The sequence below is a fragment of the Paroedura picta genome, chromosome 3, assembly GCF_049243985.1.
Source record: "Paroedura picta isolate Pp20150507F chromosome 3, Ppicta_v3.0, whole genome shotgun sequence".
Lineage (NCBI taxonomy): Eukaryota > Metazoa > Chordata > Lepidosauria > Squamata > Gekkonidae > Paroedura > Paroedura picta.
Window position 1 is genome coordinate 168669903 of NC_135371.1, and position 25544 is coordinate 168695446.

At 45.4% G+C, this 25544-nt stretch overlaps 1 protein-coding gene and 1 long non-coding RNA gene across 2 annotated transcripts; both read right to left on the reverse strand.

Annotated features, from left to right (window-relative positions):
* Positions 1-790: 790 nt before the first annotated feature.
* LOC143831421 (uncharacterized) lies at positions 791-8780 on the reverse strand. Its single transcript, XR_013228874.1, has 4 exons — positions 8641-8780; positions 6908-7069; positions 3713-3794; positions 791-888 (listed from the first exon to the last, which is right to left on the reverse strand). It is a non-coding gene; the product is annotated as an uncharacterized LOC143831421 (long non-coding RNA).
* Positions 8781-11297: 2517 nt separating this feature from the next.
* On the reverse strand, positions 11298-24516 carry LOC143831422 (lysozyme C-like). Its single transcript, XM_077324412.1, has 4 exons — positions 23980-24516; positions 19611-19775; positions 12560-12638; positions 11298-12022 (listed from the first exon to the last, which is right to left on the reverse strand). The coding sequence occupies exons 1-4, from the start codon at positions 24116-24118 to the stop codon at positions 11944-11946; spliced, it is 462 nt and encodes a 153-aa protein (XP_077180527.1). The 5' UTR covers positions 24119-24516; the 3' UTR covers positions 11298-11943.
* Between the last annotated feature and the right edge of the window lie 1028 nt (positions 24517-25544).

Below are 25544 nucleotides of genomic sequence, written 5' to 3' on the forward strand. Positions count from 1 at the left end.
GGCTCGGGCGTAGGATTCTGCTATGACTGAATGGCTGACAACATGCAAGTGTGGTGCAGCAGAGGCTCATGGGAATTGTAGTCCATGGACATCTGGAGGGCCGCAGTTTGACTACCCCTGTATTAGAGCCACCGACGGGTAAGATATTCCATATATGGATACTTTGTAATCTCTAAGACCTGGGTTATTTGTTTCAGGTGAATTTCATTTGCACTGCATGGCTTTCATCTTCTTGGACACACAGGAACTTCTTTTGTTCACTGCAAACCATTTTGTGGGCTCCTTTTTTAACACTGAGTGACGTCCTGTCATATGTCACTTCCGGGTGACAGGGCAGTTCCGGAGGGGAAGGGAGGCGTGGCCAACTGACATAATTTCCGGTGTGGCTCGAAGCCTGATAACATTTTCAGGTGTCCCTCTGCCGTCAAAAAATTGGAATAGACTGCGTTAAATAATCAAGAAAGTTTTTATTTTTTGTGTGTTCACTGCTTGCTTTAGGCTCATGAGCTGCTAAAGGATAAATTCATATTCTGAAAATTATTCTAATAAATGCTGCTTGTATTTATGCAAAATCTGGGTTTTGCGCATACTAATTCTGGCAGCCCATGGGGTCCCAGACTGGACTCCTTGACACTGGGAATAAGATCTGAACGTGGCTATGAGATGTTCTGTAGCTTCTTCTTCATTCTCCCGGCATAACCAAAACACAGGATGGGCTTCTATACAATTTATTGGAGATTTTCCAGTGGAGAAATGCAACCTCCCATGGACAGATCACTGCTCCACTTTCCTCCTGTCTTACTCCACCTTCTTCCTGCAATTCATTAATTGCACTTTTTAACCCAACGGGAGTTATCTTTTCCCCTGCAGTTATCTGTCCATCCTAGTCTGCAAGTCAGAAAGAGAAAAGAAAAAACACAATCACATGACTGTTTCCTGTGACATCTGCAGGTAAAATGAATATTTAAAGAGAAAAACAGAGAATCTCAGTACAAGTCCTTGGTTACACTCTCACGCATTTAGCATCATGCAAGTTGGGGACCTGCAAGGACTGGAGAGGAGGACCTCAATCCCCCCCCCCTCCATTGTTTCGTCTTTCCCTAATACAGGCCCCTCCTTTTTCCCAGCTTCCTTCTCTCCTTCCCACCTGGCAATCAACCTCTCTTTTTCTCCTTCCTGTCTTCAGCTTCTGCCCCACTTCGACCAGGCTTCTTACCTAGAAAACTATGGCTCAGCTTTGTGACAAAATGCAATACTATGGCTCAGCCCCTGGGCCTGCCCACTTACATGGTAGGGAACTCTCTCAAGGCCTTTTTGATTGACATATGCCTTTTTGTGTCCCTTTCCCCACAAAATTCCTTTTTTGCCTCCTTCTGGCAACCTCCCATTTCTGCTCCTAGTTCCTTGCCTCATCCTTTCCTTCTCAGACTTTTCCTAACCTACCTTTTATCTGCCTCCGATCACCAGCTCTATTTATGCGTTTCCTTCATTTATACCTTGCCTTTCTCCACAATGGGAATGAAAGCAGCTTCCATTTCCATCAGAACACAGGAATAGCCCTGCTGAATTAGTAGACCATCTAGTCCATCTAGCATCCTGGGTCACACAACGGCCAACCATTTCCTCTGCAAGACAAACAATAGGTCATAGAGGCCAAGGCCTTCATAAGAATATATGAAGAGCCCTGTTGGTACAGAACATTAGTCCCTCTAGCCCTGCTTCCTATCATACAGTGGCCAACCAGTTCCTCTAGACAGCCAACAACAGGGCATAGAGGCTGAAACCTTCCTCTGATTTAGCCTATTGGTTCCTGGATTCAGATGTTTAGTGCCTTTGAAAGTGGGACCCATTGTATACAGCACTGGTCAGACCACACCTGGAGTATTGTGTGCAGTTCTGGAGGCCTCACTTCAAGAAGGACGTGGATAAAATTGAAAGGGTACAGAGGAGAGCGACGAAGATGATCTGGGGCCAAAGGACCAAGCCCTATGAAGATAGGTTGAGGGACTTGGGAATGTTCAGCCTGGAGAAAAGGAGGCTGAGAGGGGACATGACAGCCCTCTTTAAGTATTTGAAAGGTTGTCACTTGGAGGAGGGCAGGATGCTGTTCCCGTTGGCTGCAGAGGAGAGGACACGCAATAATCTACAAGTACAACGATATAGGCTAGATATCAGGAAAAAAAATTTCACAGTCAGAGTAGTTCGGCAATGGAATAGGCTGCCTAAGGAGGTGGTGAGCTCCCCCTCACTGGCAGTCTTCAAGCAAAGGTTGGATACACACTTTTCTTGGATGCTTTAGGATGCTTAGGGCTGATCCTGCGTTGAGCAGGGGGTTGGACTAGATGGCCTGTATGGCCCCTTCCAACTCTATGATTCTATGGGAAAAACAAACAAGTCCCCTGTGTTCTGATGGAAATGGAAGCTGCGTGGAGGCCAAGGACTTCATAAGAATATACAAAGAGCACTGCTGGTATAGACCAGTAGTCGATCTAGTCCTGCCTCCGCTCATACAGTGGCCAACCAGTTCCTCTGAACAGTCAACAACAGGGCAGAGATATTGCCTATTGATTCTGGGATTCAGGAGTGCAGTGCCTCTCAAAGTGCAGAAACCCAACAAGTCCCCAAAAACCAATGCAGAACCAGGGAATCTTAATGAGGGCAGATGGTATCAAGGCAGGGAAATGAAAGCATCAGGGAGGCGGGCAGTAGCAGTGGCAGAAATGGTGGAGGGCACGGAATCATACAATCATAGAATCATAGAGTTGGAAGGGACCTCCTGGGTCATCTAGTCCAACCCCCTGCACTATGCAGGACACTCACATCCCAATCGCTCACCCACTGTCACCTGCCACCCCCTTGAGCCTTCACAGAATCAGCCTCTCCGTCAGATGGCTCTCCAGCCTCTGCTTTAAAATTTCCAAAGATGGAGAACCCACCACCTCCCGAGGAAGCCTGTTCCACTGAGAAACTGTTCTTTCAGGAACTTCTTCCTGATGTTTAGACAGAATTTTTAGTTAATTTCATCCCAATGGTTCTGGTCCATCCCTCTGGAGCAAGAGAGAACAACTCTGCTCCATTCTCTATGTAAATACTTGAAAATGGTCATCAAATCCCCTCTCAGTCGTCTCCTCTCCAGGCTAAACAGACCAAGCTCTTCCAACACAACATTTCATATGTCTTGGTCTCCAAACCCCTCACCATCTTTGTCGCCCTCCTCTAGGCATGCTCCAGTTCTTCTCCATCCAACTGGGGTGCCCAAAACTGAACACAGGACTCCAAGTGAGGCCGAACCAGAGCAGAGTAAAACGGTACTATCACCTCCTGTGATCAGGACACGATACTCCGTTTGATACAGCCCAAAATCCCACTTGCCTTTTTAGCCACCGAGTCACACTGTTTCATGTTCAATGGATGGTCTACTAAGACTCCTAGATCCTTTTCACACATGCTACTGCCAAGACAAGTCTCCCCCATCCTATATTGGTGTATTGGTTTTTGGTCCAGTCTGGGACCCCATGAAGTCCCAGACTGGACTTCCTCAACCTGGGAATAAGATCTGAACTTGGCTGTGAGATGTGCTCTAGCTTCTTCTTCATTCCCCTGACATAACCAACACACAGGACGTGCTTCTATACAATTTATTGGAGATCGTCAAGTGGAGAAATACAAACTCCCATAGCAAGATCATTGCTCCACTTTCTTCCTGTCTTACTCAGAATCCGAAATTCCAGATTTTGCAGTTTTTCAACCAGCGACTGACATCTTTCCCCTTGCAGTGATTCTTCCATCCAACCCTGCAAGACAGAAAGAGAAAAGAAGACACACAATCACATAACTGTTTCCTGTGACGTCTGCAGGTAAAATGAGTGTCTAAAGAGAAATACAGAGAATCTCAGTACGAGGCCTGTGTTTCTCTTTCACCCATTTAGCATAGTGCAAGTTGGGGATCTCCAAGGACTGGAGAGGAGGACCTTATTTCCCCCTCCTCCACTGTTTCATCTTTCCCTAATACAGGCCCCTCCTTTTTCCCAGCTTCCTTCTCTCCTTCCCATCCAGCAATTAACCTTCTTTTTCTTCCTGTCTTCAGAATCAGCCCCACTTCTACCGGGGCTTGGCCACTCTCTCACGATCTTTTTGATTGACTTATGACTTTCTGTACCCCTTTCCCCACATGATTCCTTTTTTGCCTCCTTCTAGCAACCCCCCGTTTCTTCTCCTCTTTCCTTACCTCATCCTTTCCTTCTCCGCCTTTTGCCAACCTACCTTTTATTTGCCTCCCATCTCCAGCTCTATTAATGAGTTTCCTTCATTTATACCCTGCCTTTCTCCACAAGGGGAATCAAAGCAGCTTCCATTTTCATCAGAACACAGGAATAGCCTTGCAAGATTAGTAGACCATCTAGTCCAGCATCCTGTGTCCCACAGTGGCCAACCAGTTCTTCTGCAAAACAAACAACATGGCGTAGAGGCCAAGGACTTCATAAGAACATACAAAGAGCCCTGCTGGTATAGACCAGTAGTCGATCTAGTCCTGCCTCCGCTCATACAGTGGCCAACCAGTTCCTCTGGACAGTCAACAACGGGGCAGAGATATTGCCTATTGATTCTGGGATTCAGAAGTGCAGTGCCTCTCAAAGTGCAGAAACCCAACAAGTCCCCAAAAAACCAATGCAGAACCAGGGAAATGCAGGACAATGGGATGATCTCAGTAGAAAAAGTGTACAACTCAGGAGTCCAACCCCATGGCAAACCAGAGAATGGTCCAAACCAAGCCCAATAGGAGCGCCTGTAAGAAGCCAAATGGGAAAATCAGAGAATCTGTGCCAATCTATAGCAGTATCAAATGTGAGAATCCTCTGCAGATCGCATATCCAATACAAACCAGCACACACAAAGAACACAATGTTTCGAGATCAACAAATGTAATTTCAAAGCATAGACTTAAAGCCACACCAATATGGTGAACTGAAACTAAGCCCAAGGAAGACGGAGACATGCAGGGGAAAAGTAAAGAAATACAATCCTGAGACCCTTCAATCACCGGTTCTGGATATTCCCACTTAAGGTAAAGGTAAAGGTATCCCCTGTGCAAGCACCGAGTCATGTCTGACCCTTGGGGTGACGCCCTCTAGCGTTTTCATGGCAGACTCAATACGGGGTGGTTTGCCAGTGCCTTCCCCAGTCATTACCGTTTACCCCCCAGCAAGCTTCATTTTACCGACCTCGGAAGGATGGAAGGCTGAGTCAACCTTGAGCCGGCTGCTGGGATTGAACTCCCAGCCTCATGGGCAAAGCTTTCAGACGGCTGCCTTACCACTCTGCGCCACAAGAGGCTCTTGCGCCACAAGAGGCTCTATTCCCACTTACTGCCACGTATTTCTGGGATTTTTCAGGATCCATATGGTATTTTTCACATTTATGTGGACTACATATATCCTAATGCAGATCCCAGCTGCAGCTGAATCATCATCATCATCATCATCATCATTATACTCTGATTTATTGCCTGCCAATTCCAGTGGCTCATGGCGGATTACATAAGTAATAGAATCATAGAAAGCAAATACAGATGGACTCACCAAGCATTCAACCCATTTCTACCAGAGGCAATTATCTTTGCACATATAATATCGTCTGCGATGTCATCATCTATGAAAGCTGCAGACAGATTGGCCAGAAAACAAAATAGTGTGTTAAGGACTGCTGAGGAGCAAGTATCAACCACCCATTTAAAAGGCCTTCTCACATCAGAGCCACAAGCCAGCAAGAGAAATGCTCCTTGACATTCTCAGCCACTGCCCCACAACTGTGGGCTTTCCATGCCCTACATGTCCATGACAGTCCCAGCATGAATAAATTTAAAGAGCGGGGGTTGTCAAACTATGGCTCTCCAGATTTCCATGGACTACATTGACCATGAGCCCCTGCCATCATGGCCAATTGGCAGGGGCTCATGGTCATTGTTATTGGAACTTTTGGACTTGGCCCTGAGTCTATGTCTAGAGAAATAAAGCTGCAGAGTAACAGAGCATTCAAAAGTTTGCAGTTCTCAGTTACCTTTGTGAATGGGGCATGGAACATGACCCACAGCACTTTGAGGTTTAAAAAGGAGTAATCTACTATGAAAGTATATATACAAAGACATGTCATATTCATGTAGTCAAAGAAAACACATTGCAAGACTCTATGGCTAGGCTGCAGGCAAGAATACATCCCACACATCAGCGGATAAAGAGAGCTCAGAGCCTAATGCTGGATGCTTGCTATTCTTGCAAGGCTGAAGTCCTTCTCTGAAGAAGCAGGAAGTGAGAGGGAGCCAAAGTTAAACAAAGGAGTCTCCCAAGCACATGGCTGAGAATTCCCTGCGATACCACCATTGGCCACTCAGTGCCACTAGTGAGCACACAAATACAGTTTAGCAGCTTAAATAAAAAATAGCCTTTCATGGTTGATTTCACCCAATAACTTAATGGTTGAAATTCCAACAATTGTAGTCCATGGGCAGCTGGGGAGCCACGGTTTGGCCACCACTGTGTAGAGATTCATTCTGCCATTCTGCGATCTCTGCAACCATTACCCAGATGAGCAAAAATCCACCATTTTAATCAATCAAAGGGTGAGCTGCTGAAACTCTTCCTTAGCAACACTCATGACCTTTACTTCTTAGAATGTAGAAGCCATTGTGGGAGAGCACAGGCTGGGGTTGTGGCTGGAGAAGAAATTGGAGAAAGGAGAGAAGTTGAGAAGAGGAGAGACCTGATGGAAGACCACATGAGCGCGGAGAAGATTAGTGAGAAAGGGAAGGACTTCAGTTGACCTTCAGAAACACCACTGACATGCTTGAGGAATTTCACAGGCCTTTAGCTAGTCACCCCAGGAGTCACCCCAATAGCAACATGCTACTTACTTTTGCAGTAAAAGTTGCATCCAAAAATCGGTTTGGATCTCCCCCTGGAGCACCACCAGTAGCTGTTTATCTGAAAGATTCCAAAGCTTCTTCCACCATCAGGGTTGGGACCCCCCACAAGCCTTGAGTTGTATCTGCTTTCGTGATAAGCCAAGCAAACCCCTGGAACAACCAGAGCAAGGAATGGATTATAGAGGGGGAATATAGCGTGGACAACGCATTACACTTTCATAAACAATTGGAAATGGTTCTAATAATCTGAAGCATAACAGTCTGAGTGTGGAACCCATAAAGACTCATGGGAGGTTAGTTCATTTCCCCCTGCATCCTACTGCCCACTTTATTTCCTCCTTCCCTCTGCAGGCCACTCCTGTATCCTCTCCCCACTCCCTGCTGACTTCTCTCCTTCCCCATAATCAACCAACCTTATCTTTTCTCTGCCTCACTTCCACCTTCAGATTTGTTTGTTTGGTTGCTTTATTTGTACCCACCTTTCTCCCCAATGGGGACCCAAAGCAGCTTACAGTATTCTACACTCCTGTATTTGACCAGTACATCAACCTTACTTGATAGATTAGGATCAAGGAATGTGACCCCAGGTCACCAGGCAAGTTTCCCAAGCCAGTGCTGGATGAACTCGCAACATGGAAGGACTATTGCTTTAGGATGCTTAGGGCTGATCCTGCGTTGAGCAGGGGGTTGGACTAGATGGCCTGTATGGCCCCTTCCAACTCTATGATTCTATGATTCTATGAGGCCTTTAAATGGCTTCACAATGAGTGTTCACTTTGATCTGTTTAAATGCCTTTTCCCCCTTCTTTGAAAACAATAGAGGATGGGGCCCCTTGTTTGGGGACCCATAGAATTAGACCCCCTGATCCAATCCTTTTGAAACTCTGGGGTTCTTTTCAGGAGATGCACCAGCATCTATGCAGCCAATTTTGTCCCTCTGTCTCATAACAACAGACACACAACCAGGTTCTGGATAACCCTGGATCAATTCCCCATCATGGTCTATGGAGGACACTGATTATAAAGGTATCCATATATAAAAATGGAAGCCCCCAAAATTGGCTTCCAATTAATGCCACATCCAAATGCCACACTAGAACTGGGATTTGGAAATATTAGGATATACCAACATTTTTCTGGTTCAATATATTTGAATCTTAGGGTGGCGATACCCTTACTGGAAAATATGCATTTAAGTAGATCAGTGCAACAAGTTACAGCCAGCATATAACAACCACAATAAGGGGCTTTCAAGGGCACTCAGAAAAAGAAAAAGAGTTGGTTCTTAGACCCTGCTTTTCACTACCCGAAGACGTCTTCCCCGCTCTCTCCACAACAGATAGCCTGTGAGGTAGGGGAGGCTGATAGAGCTCAGACAGGACTATTCTGCAAGAACATCAAGGCTGTGCCAAACCCAAGCCCACCCCTCTGACTGCACATGGTGGAGCGGGGAATCAAACCCGGCTTGCGAGATTAGAGGACACCACTCTTAACCACGACACCAAGCTGTCTAGGAAGGTGGCTTGGCCATGACTTCCTCAACAGAGCCTTGCTCCGCGGTCTCCCAACCAAGTTGTGACCCTGCTTAGATTCTGAGATCTATCAAGATCAGCCTGTACCCTCCCGCCTTCCCTCCAGCTATGCATTTACATGCAGCAAAAATGAGAAGCAGAGCCGTAGCAGAGCACAGGAAATTTCAAGGGAGAAAAAAGCAGACTCACAGTCAGCTAAGGTAGCTTTCCCATATATTTCCAGGCCAGATTTTCTCAAAATCCCAGCTAGTTCACATCTCTTGAACCTTTTGGCCTCAGTGACGGAGAGAAGTAGGAAGAGGAAGGCCGCGATGTCCTGTTCCTTCATGTCTGCAGCTCTTCCAAGGAGGAAAGGTGGATTCAACCAGTCTCCTTTAGCTTTTGTACCTCTGCAGTGGGGATGATCCTGGCAGGCTGTGATTGAGGAGGAAGCAGCCTGATTTCCTGGGGGCATTTCAGGTACGCATTTCACAGTCAGTCTCTGCTTTATGGGCCAGGAGGGAGCCACAATTAAAAATAGCCCTTTGACTGGAAGCACAGAACAAATGGAGGGATTACATTGTCTCCAACAGGTCCTGCCAGACCAACCTGGTGTCCTTTTTTGACCAAGCTGGATCGTGGAAATTCGGTTGAGGTTGTTTACTTGGATTTTAGTAAAGCCTTTGATAAGGTTCCCCGTGATGTTCTGATGGATAAATTGAAGGACTGCAATCTGGATTTTCAGATAGTTAGGTGGATAGGGAATTGGTTAGAGAACCGCACTCAAAGAGTTGTTGTCAATGGTGTTGACAACAACACAATTAAAATAGCCCTTTGACTGGACGCACAGAAACATATTCGGAGGGATTATTTGGGCATGAGATTTGGGTCACTGTAAATGGGCAGGTAATTGTGAGTTCCTGCATTGTGCAGGAGGCTGGACTAGATGACCCTGGGGTTCCCTTCTAACTCTGAGTCCATGATTCTCTATTTGGAGGAAGTGGGTTAGCGAAATGGGGGGCCAAAAAAGCTAGACAATATTCTATTCCCAAAGGAGAATGCTGGATAGATTCAAATCCCCTGGACAGGAGCTAGTTGTCTGAGCAGGTCAGTTTGATAGGAAGGGACACAGAATACTGCAGTGGACCTAGGTTGCTGAACTGTGCTCTTTTTTTTTTTTCTCCAAAGGAAGAATATTCTAAAAATAAAAGTGGTCTTTTTTCTGTTAAATTCAAAGCATAAAGAAGTTGGTTTTTTATGCCCCACTTTCCCCTACTGTAAAGAGTCTCAAAGCAGCGTACAATCATCTTCCCTACAACATGTACTTTGTGAAGTAGAGCGGTCTGAGACAGTCTGGAGAGAACTGTGTCTGTCTCAATCAATCAATATTTTATGGTCATTGAGACAAAAATTTTACATGCACTACTATACAATAGCAGCTTATAATAATGGAAGGTAATACATTAAAAAGGTTAAAAATGCATCAGCAGTAAAACTTAAAAACTTCTCAACCATAAAAGTCAACATTTAAAAAGCATTACATACCATTGACTATTTTACAAAAACAAAATGAAACATGAAAGCAATAAGACTATTAAAACTGTTAAAATATAAAACAAAAAACAAGATTAAGAGACATAACATAAAAGCTACTAACCCAAAAACATAAGAAATTCTGTGGCCCTATCAGCAAAGAATTAGACAGGGATGGGGTAAGAACTGGAACAGATATTTAATCAAAATGGAATTTCACAGGCATAAAAGGTCAAATTCAAATATTCATTTATTCTTTCTCATTTGAACACAATCAAAACGGGTTCCCGGGTTACTCAATTCCGCGTTTTCCCTGTCTTCTTCAGTGATTCTGAGACTTCCAATGTTTTCAAGTTGTAGTGTAATGGTTATCACCTTGGCTCTCAGTTCATCAAATTCTGAAGTCCTTATTACAACGAACCCCTGTTTGAGGCCTTAGCAGAGAGAATGTTTAGGGGCGTTATTGTCATTTCTTGCAACTGAGGAAGTTTTCGAAACTTGCCAATGGCCAGAGGCTTATTTAAGCAAAGCAGATGAATTAAGGTGATTTGTGTTACATTTTTACATGCTTAATTAATTATTACCGGCATTTTGTTGTATTATGTTATATTCTATATGTGGATACATTATAACCTCTAGGACCTGTGTTGTTGCTGGTGAATCTCATATGCATTGTATGGTTTTTATCTTCTTGAACACAAGGGAACTTTTTTTGTTCGCTGCATGCCCCCGGAACGTACACCTTGCCTCGACCAGGGCCGGGGCCTTTTCGGTCCTGGCCCCGAACTGGTGGAATGAGCTCCCAGAAGAGCTAAGGGCCCTGTCGGATTTACCAGCTTTCCGCAGGGCCTGCAAGACGGAGCTCTTCCGCCAGGTGAATGGTTGAGGCCGGGGCGGAGTCCCGGGGGGAGGGGAGTTCCAATTGGTTCCCAAGTTCCATAAAACAGCTCCTGCTCTCACCAGGTTAAGCCCCACCCTGAACAAGGCGGGATTAGAACAGATTTATGCTACCATTGTGTTGTATTGAGCGACTGGAATTTGATGGGTAAATATTGGGGGTTTTATTGTTTTTAGAATTTTATGATGTAAACCGCCGTGAGGCTACGGCGAGTGGTGGTATAGAAGTCTAATAATAAATAAATTAAAAATAAATGCAATTCCGTGTGCTCCTTTTTAAACAATGAGTAACTTCCGGTCATGTGTCACTCCCAGGTGACATGGCAATTCTGGAGGGGAAGGGAGGCGTGGCCCACTGACATAACTTCTGGTGTGGCTTGAAGCCTGATAATAATTTCAGATGTCCTTCTGCCGTCAAAACATTGGGAAAGACTGTATTAGAAAATCAAGAACGTTTGTATTTATTTATTTGTGCAACTTATACTTTACATAATGTTTTCTTTCTTTATAATTCAATTTATATCCCGCCTCTCCCGACAAGTCGTCTCGAGGCGGCTTACAGAATAAAATAGGAAAGAATAAAATATAAAAATATGTTTTTAAATTAAAAATTCCATTAAAACCCCCTCCAATGCGAAAACCCCAATAATCACCATGGCTAGCGGTATTCTGACAATATTTAACAATTCAACAGGTGTCCAAATAAAACACCTTTCCCATTGTTCCAATCAGATATTTCCCATTTACAACTGCATCTGCCTGCTGATGTCACTCAAGCCCAAGGCATTGGTGGCTAATAAATACATTTATATACTGAAAATTACTCTAATAAAGGTTAGATATATTTAAACAAAATCTGGGTTTTGCGCATACTGATTCTGGCACCCCTTGGGGTCCCAGACTGGACTTCTTGACAATGGGAATAAGATCTAGACTTGGCTGAGAGATGTGCTGTAGCTTCTTCTTCATTCCCCTGACATAGCCGACACACGAGACACGCTTCTATACAATTTATTGGAGATTTCCAAGTGGAGGAATCCAAACATCCATAGCAAGATCATTGTTCCACGTTCTTCTTAGTTCCTATCCTGTAACTAAGACATCACAGTTTCTAACCCAACGAGAGTTATCTCTCCCCTTGCAGTTATCCGTCCATCCTAGCCTGCAAGTCAGAAAGAGAAAAGAAACACTATCACATGACTGTTTCCTGTGACAGCTGCAGGTAAGATGAGAGTTTAAAGAGAAATTCAGAAAATCTCAGTACAAGGTATGGGTTATTCTTTCACCCATTTTGCATAGTGCAAGTTGGGGATTTGCAAGAACTGGAGAAAATGACCTCATTTTCCCCTCCTCCATTGTTTCCTGTTTCGCTACCCCAGGACCCTCCATTTTCCCAGCTTCCTTCTCTCCTTCCCACCCAGTAATCAACCTCTCTTTTTCTTCTTCCTGTCTTCAGCTTCTGCCCCACTTCTACCAAGCTCCATGAAGACATGCAGGAAAAAAACAAAGAAAATACAACCCTGAGACCCTTCAAACACTGACTCTTAATATTCCCACTTACTGCTACATATTTCTGGGATTTTCCAGGATCGATATGGTATTTTTCACAATTACACCTATGGACTACATATATTCAAATGCAGATCCCAGCTGCAGCTGAATCCTAGAATACAAAATATGTTAGTAAAAATGGACTCACCAGGCATTCAACCCAGCACTACCAGAGGCAATTCTCTTTGCACATATAATGTCGTCTGTGATGTCATCATCTATGAGAGCTGCAAAAGATTGTCCAGAAAACAAAAGAGCCTATTAGGGGCTGCTGAGGAGCAATTATCAACCATCCTTATGCCCCCCGCAGAGCACTCTGCGGGTATGAGTTTACTGGTTGTCCCGGGCCCACGGGATGTTCGCCTGGCCTCGACCCGGGCCAGGGCCTTTTCAGTCCTGGCCCCAACCTGGTGGAATGAGCTCCCAGAAGAGCTAAGGGCCCTGCGGGATCTACCGGCTTTCCGCAGGGCCTGCAAGACGGAGCTCTTCCGCCAGGTGAATGGTTGAGACCGGGGCAGAGTCCCGGGGGGGGGGGGGGTTCCAATTGGTTCCCAAGTTCCATAAAACAGCTCCTGCTCTCACCAGGTTAAGCCCCACCCTGAACAAGGCGGGATTAGAACAGATTTATGCTACCATTGTGTTGTATTGAGCGACTGGAATTTGGTTGAGGCCGGGGCAGCTCTCCCACTAATCCATCAGAGGATCCCCTCCAATATTGAGATCTCTAACATTGAGATCATTGTTAGATCTATTGCATTGGCGCCACCCTTTTCCTGAATATTATTCTCCCCACCAGGCTGAACTTGGAGGGAACTCGGGTAAATATGATTAGAATTGTGACCACCGCCGCTTATATGTTATATGTGACATGTTGTTTGACGTAAATTGGGGTTTTTATGGGGATTTCATTGTGTTTTAACGGTTTATGGTGTAAACCGCCCTGAGACCTATTTGGAGAAAGGCGGTCTAAAAATTAAATAATAATAATAATAATAGTAATAGTAATAATAATTAATAATAATAATAATCCTTTGAAAAGGCCTTCTCACATCAGTGCCACAAGCCAGCAAGAGAAATGCTCCTAGACATTCTCAGCCACTGCCCCACAACTGTGGGCTTTTCTTCCCCTAAATGTCCATGACAGTCCCACAGTGGTTGCCAAACCATGGCTCTCCAAATTTTTATGGACAACAATGACCATGAGCCCCTGCCGGCATGGCCAGTTGGCAGGGGCTCATGGTCATTGTTGCTGGGACTTTTGGACTTGACTTGGTCCTGAGTCTCTCCAGAGAAATAAAGCTGCCGAGTAACAGAGCATTCAAAAGTTTGCCGTTCTTAGTTACCTTTGTGGATGGGGCATGGATCGAGACTCACAGCGCTTTGAGGTTTTAAAAGGAGTAATCTTTACTGTGAAAGATTATTTACAAATATACAGCATATTCATCTGCTTCAGTCTCCTTACTGAAGCAGAGTACAAAACCTTAAAAAGGAGTCACAAAGAAAACACATTGCAAATCTCTATGGTTAGGCTGCAAGCAAGAGTACATCCCACATATCAGTGCACGGAGAGAGCTGACAGCGTAATGCTGGATACTTGCTACTCTTGCAGGGCTGAAGTCCTTCTCTTCCTGAAGAAGCAGGAACTGAGAGAGAGCCAAACGTAAAGAAAGGGGTCTTCCAAGCACTTGAGAGACAGTTTGGTGTAGTGGTTAGGAGTGCGGACTTCTAATCGGGCATGTTGGGTTTGATTCTGCACTCCCCCACAAGCAGCCAGCTGGGTGACCTTGGGCTTGACACAGCACTGATAAAGCTGTTCTGACCGAGTAGTGATATCAGGGCTTTCTCAGCATCACCCACCTCACAGGGTGTCTGTTGTTGAGAGAGGAAAGGGAAGGCGACTGTAAGCTGATCTGAGCTTTCTTCGGGTAGAGAAAAGCGGCATATAAGAACCAACTCTTCTTCTTCTTCTACTTGACTGAGTTTTTCCCTGTGATCCCACCATTGACCACTTGATGCCACTAGTGAGCACCCAGGTACAGTTTAGCAGCTTAAACAACAGCAACACTTCAGGGTTGATTTCATCCAATAACCTACTGGTTGCAATTCCAACAATTATAGTCCATGGACAGCTGGAGAGCCACAGTTTGGCCATCCCTGTGTAGAGATCCATTCTGCCATTTCCAGTGTGAGTACTTTACCTAGGAAGCAGTTACTTGTGGAGTTGCATTTCATTTCAACAAACACAATTTTGTCTTTGTACAGAAAGTTATGAATGTAGTTATGAATTATAGAAATCAGAATGTTCCAAAAGAGGGTCATTTGATGTTAATCATGAACAACGAGATCTGAACACAACGAGATCTGAACACAATGGAAAAATGGGCAAATGAGAACAAGATGCAATTTAATAAAGATAAGTGTAAAGTTCTGCATCTGGGTCAGAAAAATGAAAAGCATGCCTACTGGATGGGGGATACGCTTCTAGATAGCACTGTGTGTGAACGAGACCTTGGGGTACTTGTGGATTGTAAACTAAACATGAGCAGGCAGTGTGATGCAGCAGTAAAAAAAGGCGAATGCCATTTTGGGCTGTATCAACAGGGGCATCGCATCAAAATCACAAGATGTCATAGTCCCATTGTATACGGCACTGGTCAGACCACACCTGGAGTACTGTGTGCAGTTCTGGAGGCCTCACGTCAAAAAAGACATGGATAAAATCGAAAGGGTACAGAGGAGAGCGACGAGGATGATCTGGGGCCAAGGCTAGATATCGGGGGGGGGGGGATTTCACAGTCAGAGTAGTTCAGCAGTGAAATAGGCTGCCTAAGGAGGTGGTGAGCTCCTCCTCACTGGCAGTCTTCAAGCAAAGGCTGGTTACACACTTTTCTTGGATGCTTTAGGATGCTCTGGGCTGATCCTGCATTGAGCAGGGGGTTGGACTAGATGGCCTGTATGGCCCCTTCCCACTCTATGATTCTGTGATTCTAACACTTCTGGAATATTCTCTTTCTGCCAGTCTGGTAAAGTTCCCCTTTCTAAACTCAATTTAACATTGAGTGTAGGACAAACTGTTGTAGGATTTAGAACGGCCTGGGGAACTACTTGTTTCCTTCCCTTCTCCCACTCGGAAGACTTGCGTGCACACAAGGGTGAGTCACATTTGGCCAGCATTCTGATCTTTTATCCATGCCACTGCGTTGATGGGAGCACCTGGGACTCAATGTTTCTCAGGCTGAATGCATCATTTATTCCCGTGAATATTTGCCATAACTTCATTACATGAGCCTAAACAGGCAAAGGGAAAAATGTGACTATCGCATGGTGCCAGGTAACATGGGCCCAGTAGCATGAGGCTGGCCAGGCTGGGCCAGGCCCAACTGCAAGGTGGAGAAACGGCAAGTCTTGTGGGGAACACAACACTTTCCCCTGTATCCTCCTCCTGACACCATTCCCTTTCCCCCTCCATATGGAAGACCTTTCCCTGCTTCCTGCTTCCTTCCCCACCCATCAACAAACCTACATTTATCCTTCTTCCCCTGTTCACCAAGATCTATTATCTGTTGGTTTTATTTATCCCCTGACTTTCTCTCCACTGGGGACCTGAAGCAGCTTGCATCTCACTTTTACTTTATTCTCCAATTACTTCTGAGGTAGGTTAGGCTGAGGCTGTGTAATCGGTTCCATGTCCCCAAGTGAGCTTCCATATCAAAGTAGGGATCTGAACCTGGGCCTTGCGGATCCTAGTCTGGAACTCTAACCCAACCTTCCTCAAGTCTCTTGCCATTGAGAACCCCCTGAAACAACCTGCAGAGTTCGGGAAACCCCAGAAGTGGTGCAATCATGCAGAATATGGTTGGCAAGCATAGCTGTGTGCACACCCACCCAAGGCCCCACCCCTTCCCATGCCCTCCAGTCCCATCATTGGTCATTTGGGGAGGTGGGTGGATCGACATGACCATATACGGTCATACCACCCAATAAATGTTTAACAAATTACCTAATTTGGCCATTGGAAGGAGGGACAGGCCTACATGACTATATATGGTCATATCACCCAATAGATGTTTAACAAATTAAAAATAATAAATTCCCACCCATTCACCAAACCCTTCCAAGGCTCTAAACCCTGCTGGTTGAGAAAACTTGCAGTAACTGTTGGAACAGACAATGTCTGGTATACAAAGAAGAAGAGAAGAAAACCCTGCAGGGGGCTTGAAGGCTGCCAAGATTGCTGCAGTTGGCCAGCAACAGCCATTAAGGACATTTGTTTCTTCTAGCTACAGGTGCTGGGTTCACTCATACTTTTGTTTACTTTACTTTAATTTGTTTTCTTTAGGTTTTTCTGCAAGCCTTGAATTCTTCTAAGATTTGTAAACAGATTTGTTTGTGCATAGCCCCACTTTCTACATTTATATATCCACACTCAAAATGTGATGTATTGTAACTAACTGCTCAGCGTCATTTGTGGGAAGAACGCAAGGGCATCATGAAATGCATTCATATCATTCAGATCTCATTAACCATTAACCAAATGAGCAAAAATCTACCCTCTCTGAATGCTGATGTGATGAATCAAAGGGTTATGTGCAGAAACTCTTCCTTAGCAACACTCCTGACCGAAGAAGGAGGAAGAGGAGGAGGAGGAGTTGGTTTCCTCTCCCCACAACAGACACCCTGTGAGGGAGGTGAGGCTGAGAGAGCCCTGATATGAAGAAGAAGAGTTGGTTCTTATATGCCACTTTTCTCTACTCTAAGGAATCTCAAAGAGGCGTATGGTCCCCTTCCCTTTCCTCTCCCCACAACAGACACCCTGTGAGGTGGGTGAGGCTGAGAGATCCCTGATATCACTGCTCGATCAGAACATCTTTATCAGTGCTGTGGCAAGCCCAAGGTCATCCAGCTGGTTGCATGTGGGGGAGCGGGAAATCAAACCCATCTTGCCAGATTAGAACTTTGTACTCCTAACCACTACACCAACCTGGCTTTCAGAATGTAGAAGCCATTGTGGGAGAGCACAATTTGGGATTCTGGCTGGAGAAGAAGTTGGGGAAAGGAGAGAAGCTGAGAAGAGGAGATTCCTGATGGAAGAACATGTGAGAGTGGAGAACATTAGTGAGAAAGGGAAGGACTTCAGTTGTCCTTCAGAAACACCACTGGCATTCTTGGGGCGCTGCACAGGCCTTTAGCTTCTTACCACAATACCACAATGAGCCTCTTGTGGTGCAGAGTGGTAAGGCAGCCGCCTGACAGCTTTGCCCATAAGGCTGGGAGTTCAATCCCAGCAGCCGGCTCAAGGTTGACTCAGCCTTCCATCCTTCCGAGGTCGGTAAAATGAGTACCCAGCTTGCTGGGGGGTAAACGGTAATGACTGGGGAAGGCACTGGCAAACCACCCCGTATTGAGTCTGCCAAGAAAACGCTAGAGGGCGTCACCCCAAGGGTCAGACATGACTCGGTGCTTGCACAGGGGATACCTTTACCTTTTACAATACCACAATACAGAAGAAACAAGTCTCAAGCTGGCAATGGCAAAGTGATTTAGTGTTCAAAACAATATCACAATGTTCAATTTCAAAGCAGATGCCCGGGTGTAGTCCGTTTTCGATATCTTCATCAGTGAATTCTCAAGATTGTAATAACTCCATCGTCTCTAATACTGTTTTTTATGATTTTTGGGGAAAAAAAACTTTGTCTCTTATACTGTTTTTGTTATATAATTAAATCCCAAACTGGTCGCCTAATATCCAAATTTGTAGGGATCTAAAGAGCCTCTTGTGGCGCAGAGTGGTAAGGCAGCCGTCTGAAAGCTTTGCCCATAAGGCTGGGAGTTCAATCCCAGCAGCCGGCTCAAGGTTGACTCAGCCTTCCATCCTTCCGAGGTCGGTAAAATGAGTACCCAGCTTGCTGGGGGGTAAACGGTAATGACTGGGGAAGCCACTGGCAAACCACCCCGTATTGAATCTGCCATGAAAACGCTAGAGGGCGTCACCCCAAGGGTCAGACATGACTCGGTGCTTGCACAGGGGATACCTTTACCTTTGTTGTTGTTGTTATGTGCGAAGTCGTGTCCGACCCATCGCGACCCCATGGACAATGATCCTCCAGGCCTTCCTGTCCTCTACCATTCCCCGGAGTCCATTTAAGTTTGCACCTACTGCTTCAGTGACTCCATCCAGCCACCTCATTCTCTGTCGTCCCCTTCTTCTTTTGCCCTCGATCGCTCCCAGCATTAGGCTCTTCTCCAGGGAGTCCTTCCTTCTCATGAGGTGGCCAAAGTATTTGAGTTTCATCTTCAGGATCTGGCCTTCTAAAGAGCAGTCAGGGTTGATCTCCTCTAGGACTGACCGGTTTGTTCGCCTTGCAGTCCAAGGGACTCGCAAGACTCTTCTCCAGCACCAGAGTTCAAAAGCCTCAATTCTTTGATGCTCGGCCTTCCTTATGGTCCAATTCTCGCAGCCATACATTGCAACTGGGAAGACCATAGCCTTGACTAAACGCACTTTTGTTGGCAGGGTGATGTCTCTGCTTTTTAGGATGCTGTCTAGATTTGCCATAGCTTTCCTCCCCAGGAGCAAGCGTCTTTTAATTTCTTTGCTGCAGTCCCCATCTGCAGTGATCTTGGAGCCCAGGAAAATAAAATCTGTCACTATCTCCATTTCTTCCCCATCTATTTGCCAGGAATTGAGAGGGCCGGATGCCATGATCTTTGTTTTCTTGATGTTGAGTTTCAAGCCAACTTTTGCACTCTCCTCCTTCACCCGCATCAACAGGCTCTTTAGTTCCTCTTCACTTTCTGCCATTAGAGTGGTATCATCTGCATATCTGAGGTTGTTGATATTTCTCCCTGCAATCTTGATCCCAATTTGTGACTCCTCTAATCCCGCATTTCTCATGATGTGCTCTGCATACAAGTTAAATAGGCAAGGCGACAGTATACAGCCTTGCCGAACTCCTTTCTCAATTTTGAACCAGTCAGTGATTCCATGTTCAGTTCTCACTGTTGCTTCTTGACCTACATATAAATTTCTCAAGAGACAAATAAGATGCTCTGGTATTCCCATCTCTTTAAGAACTTGCCACAATTTGTTGTGCTCCACACAATCAAAGGCTTTACCTTTACCTTTACCTTTACTAATATTAACATCACAAGATGTAATTCCTCTATAGCAGTGACCACAATACCAACATGTTACTTACACTTGCAGTAAATGCTGCATCCAAAATTCGGTTTGGATCTCCCCCTGGAGCACCACCAATAGCTGTTTATCTGAAAGATTCCAAAGTTTCTACCACCAGCAGGGTTGGTGGTACCCCCCACAAGCCTTGAATTGAATCTGCTTTCGTGATAAACCAAGCAAACCCCTGGAACAAACAGAGCCGGAAACGGATTATAGAGGGGGAATATAGCGTGGAAAACGCATTCCAGTTTCATAAACAATTAGAAATGGTTCTAATAATCTGAAGTATAAAAGTCTGAATGGGAGGTTACTTCATTTTCCCCTGCATCCTACTGCCCACATTATTTCCTCCTTCCCTCTGCAGGCCACTCCTGTATCCTCTCCCCATGCCCTGCTGACTTCTCTCCTTCCCCATAATCAACCAACCTATCTTTTCTCTGCCTCACTCCCACCTTCAGATTTGTTTATTTGCTTGCTTTATTTGTACCCACCTTTCTCCCCAATGGGGACCCAAAGCAGTTTACAGTATTCTACACTCCTGTATTTGACCTTATTTGATAGAGTAGGATCAAGGTATGTGACCCCAGGTCACCAGGAAAGCTTCCCAAGGTGAGTCAAGATTCGAAGCTGAGTCTCCTAGATCTCATCTGCCATGCTAAATCAGCTATTCTCAAGTGTGTGGGGGGAGGTATATATCCCCCCTTTGACATTTGAGGGTGGCCACAGAGTGACAAATGCGGGAAGGCAGCTCAAATGGTTTCTGGGGGGCAACTGGCACCTGAACCAATGAAATAGCCTTTTTGTCATGTATGGTGGCAATAATTACCAGAAACTTTGACCGTCAAAGGCCGTGGTTCTCAACCTGGGGGTCGAACGACCCTTTCACAAGGGTCGCGGCTGCGCGAGGAGCTTGGCCATGGGGCACCACCACTATTGCTGCTTGGCTGTGGGGCACCCATGCTCAGCCGCAAGCCACTCCAGCAGCACCCCCGGGGGAAAAAAACCAATTTAGATAAAATCATGAACAACGAATCTTCAGACCATTGGTCAGTTTCGGTTTAATTTCTGCGAAAGAACACTTGCATAATTTTATGGTTGGGGGTCACCACAACAGGAGGAACTGCATTAAAGGGCATTAGGAAGGTTGAGAACCACTGGTCAGAAGAAAGCGAAAGAAATCATGCAATCCATCCTTTTGCGTGTGCTCACATTAATGCATTCAAGAAAGACAAGGAGCGCACATGCTTCTCTTGGTCGCCGCGTGGGAAGACTGGTTCATCTTTGACAGAATCTGAATGCAAAGATGCTTACTATGCCCCAGGACAGGACAGGACAGGACAGGACAGACCAGCCATGTAATATTTTGGAAGCTAAGCAGGTTTGTTCCCGGTTAGTGGTTGGTGGGAGGCTCCCAAGGGTTGGGACATGGAGGCAGCCCATGACAAACCACTGCTGAACATCACTTCCCTTGGAAAACATACAGGATTATCATAAGTCTTGCTGACTCTCATTTCCCGTATCCAGTCATTCCCTTCTCTGTGTTTCTCCTGGTACTAGTGTAACTGCATATCTGTTTGTCTCATGTGCTTATCCCTAATAAAACTAAATTCTGATATTTATAGTATTTGTTGTCTGCCTTGGATTCCTAATGGGGATAATTACCCTATGAAACATTGGCAAAAGAGTTGGAAGCATCCATAGAGGCCATCTAGTTCAACCATCTAGTTCAACACCTCTTGCTCAGATAATTCCCCCCCACTAACAAGCCTTTGGGGTTAACACCTGAAGTTTTTCATGCTCCACTCCTGATGTTCACGTACTTGCCATATGAAGCTGCCATATTGGTCCCTCAGAGACCGTTTATGCACTGGAGGTTTCATTCCGTTCTGCAGGCTGGAGTTTTAGTCATGGCAGGTTGCCCCACCTCTTCCTGCACCCACACTGGGGAACATTTGGCCTAGTGCACCTCATCCATCCCCAATTTGTGCTCCTGCATGAGAGCTGGGGCAGTGAAGTTCCCAGTGCATAAACGGTTCAAGTCAGTCATGTCTCCTCAGACTAGCAATGGCTCCCTGGAGGGTCCCTCAGCCTTTCATGTAATATCCTGCCCGATTCTTTAAACTGGAGATGCTGGGGATTGAATCCAGGATCTTCTACATGCCAAGCAGATGTGTTACCACTGAGCAGATGTCTTACCACTGAGATTTAGGGGGAAACCTGGGGACATGGTCCCATATGGAAGGACTGAGCATAAAAAGGAAGCCAAAATTCAGAAGAGATAGGAGGACACAATGTCTCAAGATCTGCTCTCTGAGCTCCTTGAGAAGGGCAATATTTAGGGTTGTCAAGTCCCTCCTGTCCACTGGAGGGGGGGAGTTGTGAATCCTGGTTGGCAAACTCCTGAGGATTTGGGGATGAAGGACAGGGACCTCAAACAGGTACAGTGCCGTAGTGGCTTGTCACCACTGCTCGCCTCTACCCAACTGAGCCAGATTTTTCCCCTAGAGAGAAAACATGGGGAGAGAAAAAGGAAAAGCTCAAGACAGGAGAAGATTTGGCTGATAGGTGGGAGAAAGAGACCCAAAGCATGGAGAAGCAATCATGGGGTGGGAAGAAGGAAAATATAAATATTGGGGATCAGGTGGCTGACGGGTAGCTCAGTGGTGGAATTGACTGTTTACGGAAGTGGTGAGCCCCCTTCCCTGGGGGTCTTTGAGCAGCAGCTGGACAGATACATATCCTGGATGCTTTAGGCTTCTCCTGCATGGAGCAAGGGGTTGAACTAGATGGCCTCTATGGACCCTTTCAACTCTATGATTTTATGATTCTCTGAAAAATAGTGGGGGAGGGGATACTGAGTATCTTGAGGTACCCTCCCTCCACAAGTCCTTAATAAAAAGTATCCCTAAATCCCAACAAAAAAAACCTTATAAATATATTTGTCCTAATATATAAAAGAGAATGACAAGGAGATAGATTGATGAAGACTTTCCAGTACCTCCTCCTTTACCATATGAACTTGAGTAGGATGATTCCTGGGTATTTTTCTTTTAAAACGCGATCAAGTTCTTACAGATTTGTCATATGTCCAAGATTTATATGACTACCAAGAGGATGAGCCCCTGTTTTAAAAGGAATAGTCATACGAGTTGCGATTTTTTTAATTCTTATATTTCATTTTTCCTGGAGGAATTGTCCTTCTGCATATAAGCAGAGTCTTGTAGCACCTGGCAAACTAACAGGCTTGTTTTGAAATTTAGAATGAATATGCCATGGATGAAGATCAGCTTTCTTCATTAGAAGGGACATAAGGATCCATCGTTGGGTAGGCTGGGAGTGGAATGATATATCAGGGCACGAGATGTCAGTGGTGGTTTCCCATTAACTGCCCCCTAGCATTCCTTGGAGGTCTCCCATCCAAACACTACCCAAGGTCCTTCCTGCTTAGCTTCCAAGATCTGACAAGATCAGGCTAGCCTGGGTTACCCAGGTCAGGATACCTATAACAATACCACGACACTTCTTCCCCTAACAGTTGAGTATCAGGGCTGCTCTGATAGTAGCACTATATGACCTTTGCCATCTCTGATGAAGAACAGAATCACTGTTTAATAGTCCCTATGAAAACCAGGTATCTGGACAAAGCTCTCCCATACCTGTGAGCTGAAGGCCGGTATTATATGCATAGAATTTTAATTACAGCTTTGAGCTGGTTGAAATATTGAAAACTTCTAGGATAAGTTTCAAAATCATAGGAGGAAACAATCTCCGATGAAAGGTCTATTTTGAAAACGGAACAAAATCTAGAGTCCGTTCTGGTTGTCTCATTTATCATTAAAATTGAGATTGTATAAATATATTGTTAACTGATTTTGATAGCCTGGGACAGGTTCTCTCTTTTTACGTTAGTATAATTCCCAAAACATACAATCCAAAACAAAAACAAAAAAAAGGACCACAACCTAACACTTTTGGTCTTATGTGCTGTTAGTTCTGTATACTTTTTATGAAGATTTTGATTCTGTTTTTAATTATGCCCTATAATAATCAAGTTTTACATTCTTTTATTGTACAGCTCAACTTCTGAGTCCCTACCTGTAAAGGTTGGGTTGTGTTCCTTTTTTGATTTTGGGGGAACGGGGAATCAAACCCAGCTCACCAGAAGAGAGACCACCATTCTTAACCACGCTGGCTAAGAAGAAAAGGGGGCTTGGCCATGATTTCCTCTACGGGGCCTTGCTCGGTGGTCTGCCATCCAAGTCCTGACCCTGCTTGCCTTCTGCTTGCCCTCCTGCCTTCCTTCCAACCATGTATTGAAATGCAGCAAAAATAAGCAGCGAAACTGTAGCAGAGCACAGGAAACTTCAAGGGAGAAAAAGCAGACTCACAGTCGGCTATGCTGCCGCCTCCAAATGTATCCAGGCGAGCGTATTTCATAATCAGAGCTAAATCACATCTGTTGAAAAATTTTGCTTCAGTGACTGAGAGAAGTAGGAAGAGGAGGGCTGCAGTGTCCCGATTCTTCATGTCTGCAGCTCTTCCGAGGAGGAAAGGTGATTTCAACCCAGTCTCCTATGGCTTTTGTACCTCTGCAGTGGGGTTGATCCTGGCATGTCGTGACTGATCAGGAAGCAGCTTGATTTCCTGGGGGCATTTCAGGTACTCATTTCACAGTCCGTCTCTGCTTTATGGGCCAGGAGGGAGCCACAATTAAAAACAGCCCTTTTGACTGGAAGCACAGAACATACGGAGGGATCACTTGGGCATGAAATTGGGGTCACCGTAGGTGGGCAGGTTAGTTGTGAGTTCCTGCATTGTGCAGGAGGTTGGACTAGATAACCCTGGGGTTCCCTTCCAACTCTGAGTGTATGATTCTGTATATGAGAGAGCCAGTTTGATGTAGTGGTTAGGAGTGTGGACTTCTAATCTGGTGAACCAGGTTCGATTCTGCACTCCCCCACATGCAGGTAAAGCTGTTCTCACCAAGCAGTGAAATCAGGGCTCTCTCAGCCTCCCCTCCCTCACAGGGTGTCTGTTGTGGGGAGAGGAAGGGAAGGCGACTGTAAGCCACTTTGAGACTTCTTCGGGTAGAGAAAGACGGCTTATAAGAACCAACTCTTCTTCTTCTTCTATTTGGAGGAAGTGGGTTAGCAAAAAGGGTGGCCAAAATTGCTAGACTATATCCTATTCCCAGGGTAGAATCATAGAGTTGGAAGGGGCCATACAGGCCATCTAGTCCAACCCCCTGCTCAACGCAGGATCAGCCCAGAGCATCCTAAAGCATCCAAGAAAAGTGTGTATCCAACCTTTGCTTGAAGACTGCCAGTGAGGGGGAGCTCACCACCTCTTTAGACAGCCTATTCCACTGCTGAACTACTCTGACTATGAAATTTTTTCCCCTGATATCTAGCCTATATCGTTGTACTTGAAGTTTAAACACATTACTGCGTGTCCTCTCCCCTGCAGCCAACAGAAACAGCATCCTGCCCTCCTCCAAGGGACAACCTTTCAAATACTTAAAGAGGGCTATCATGTCCCCTCTCAACCTCCTTTTCTCCAGGTGGAACCTGCCACCCAGACACTATCCCTTGGCTACTGCCATCTCTAGATGTCCCTAAACCCTTTCACCTGTGGGGGAAAAAACAGATGTAAAATAGGCACTGAGCTTTTCTGCTTTCTCTACATCCTCTGTTAGAATGTTGCATAAATATAAACTCTCTGAACAGGAGCTTTGTCTGAGCAGATGGGAAGGGACACAGAATACTGCAGTAGACCTGGGGTTGCTGAACTGTGCTCTTTTTTTTTTTTTCTCTCCAAAGAAAGATTCTAGCTCCACCGCTCTGCCTTACAGGCCCCGTAGATCTGTTCCAGATCTGACACATTAGAGCCTGCCTCCAGGACAGTTCCACCATTAACAGAATGGACCCTCAGTTCAGTACACTTTGATTAAGGG

What these genes read in the sequence shown, in the direction of transcription:
- LOC143831422 (XM_077324412.1), bottom strand. Translation starts at nt 24,118, where the DNA reads ATGAAGAATCGGGACACTGCAGCCCTCCTCTTCCTACTTCTCTCAGTC. An exon ending in AGGCGGCAGCATAGCCGACT is followed by an intron (nt 19,776 to 23,979) that starts GTGAGTCTGCTT and finishes TGTTTGTTCCAG; the next exon opens with GGGTTTGCTTGGTTTATCAC. An exon ending in ATGCAGCATTTACTGCAAGT is followed by an intron (nt 12,639 to 19,610) that starts GTAAGTAACATG and finishes AATCTTTTGCAG; the next exon opens with CTCTCATAGATGATGACATC.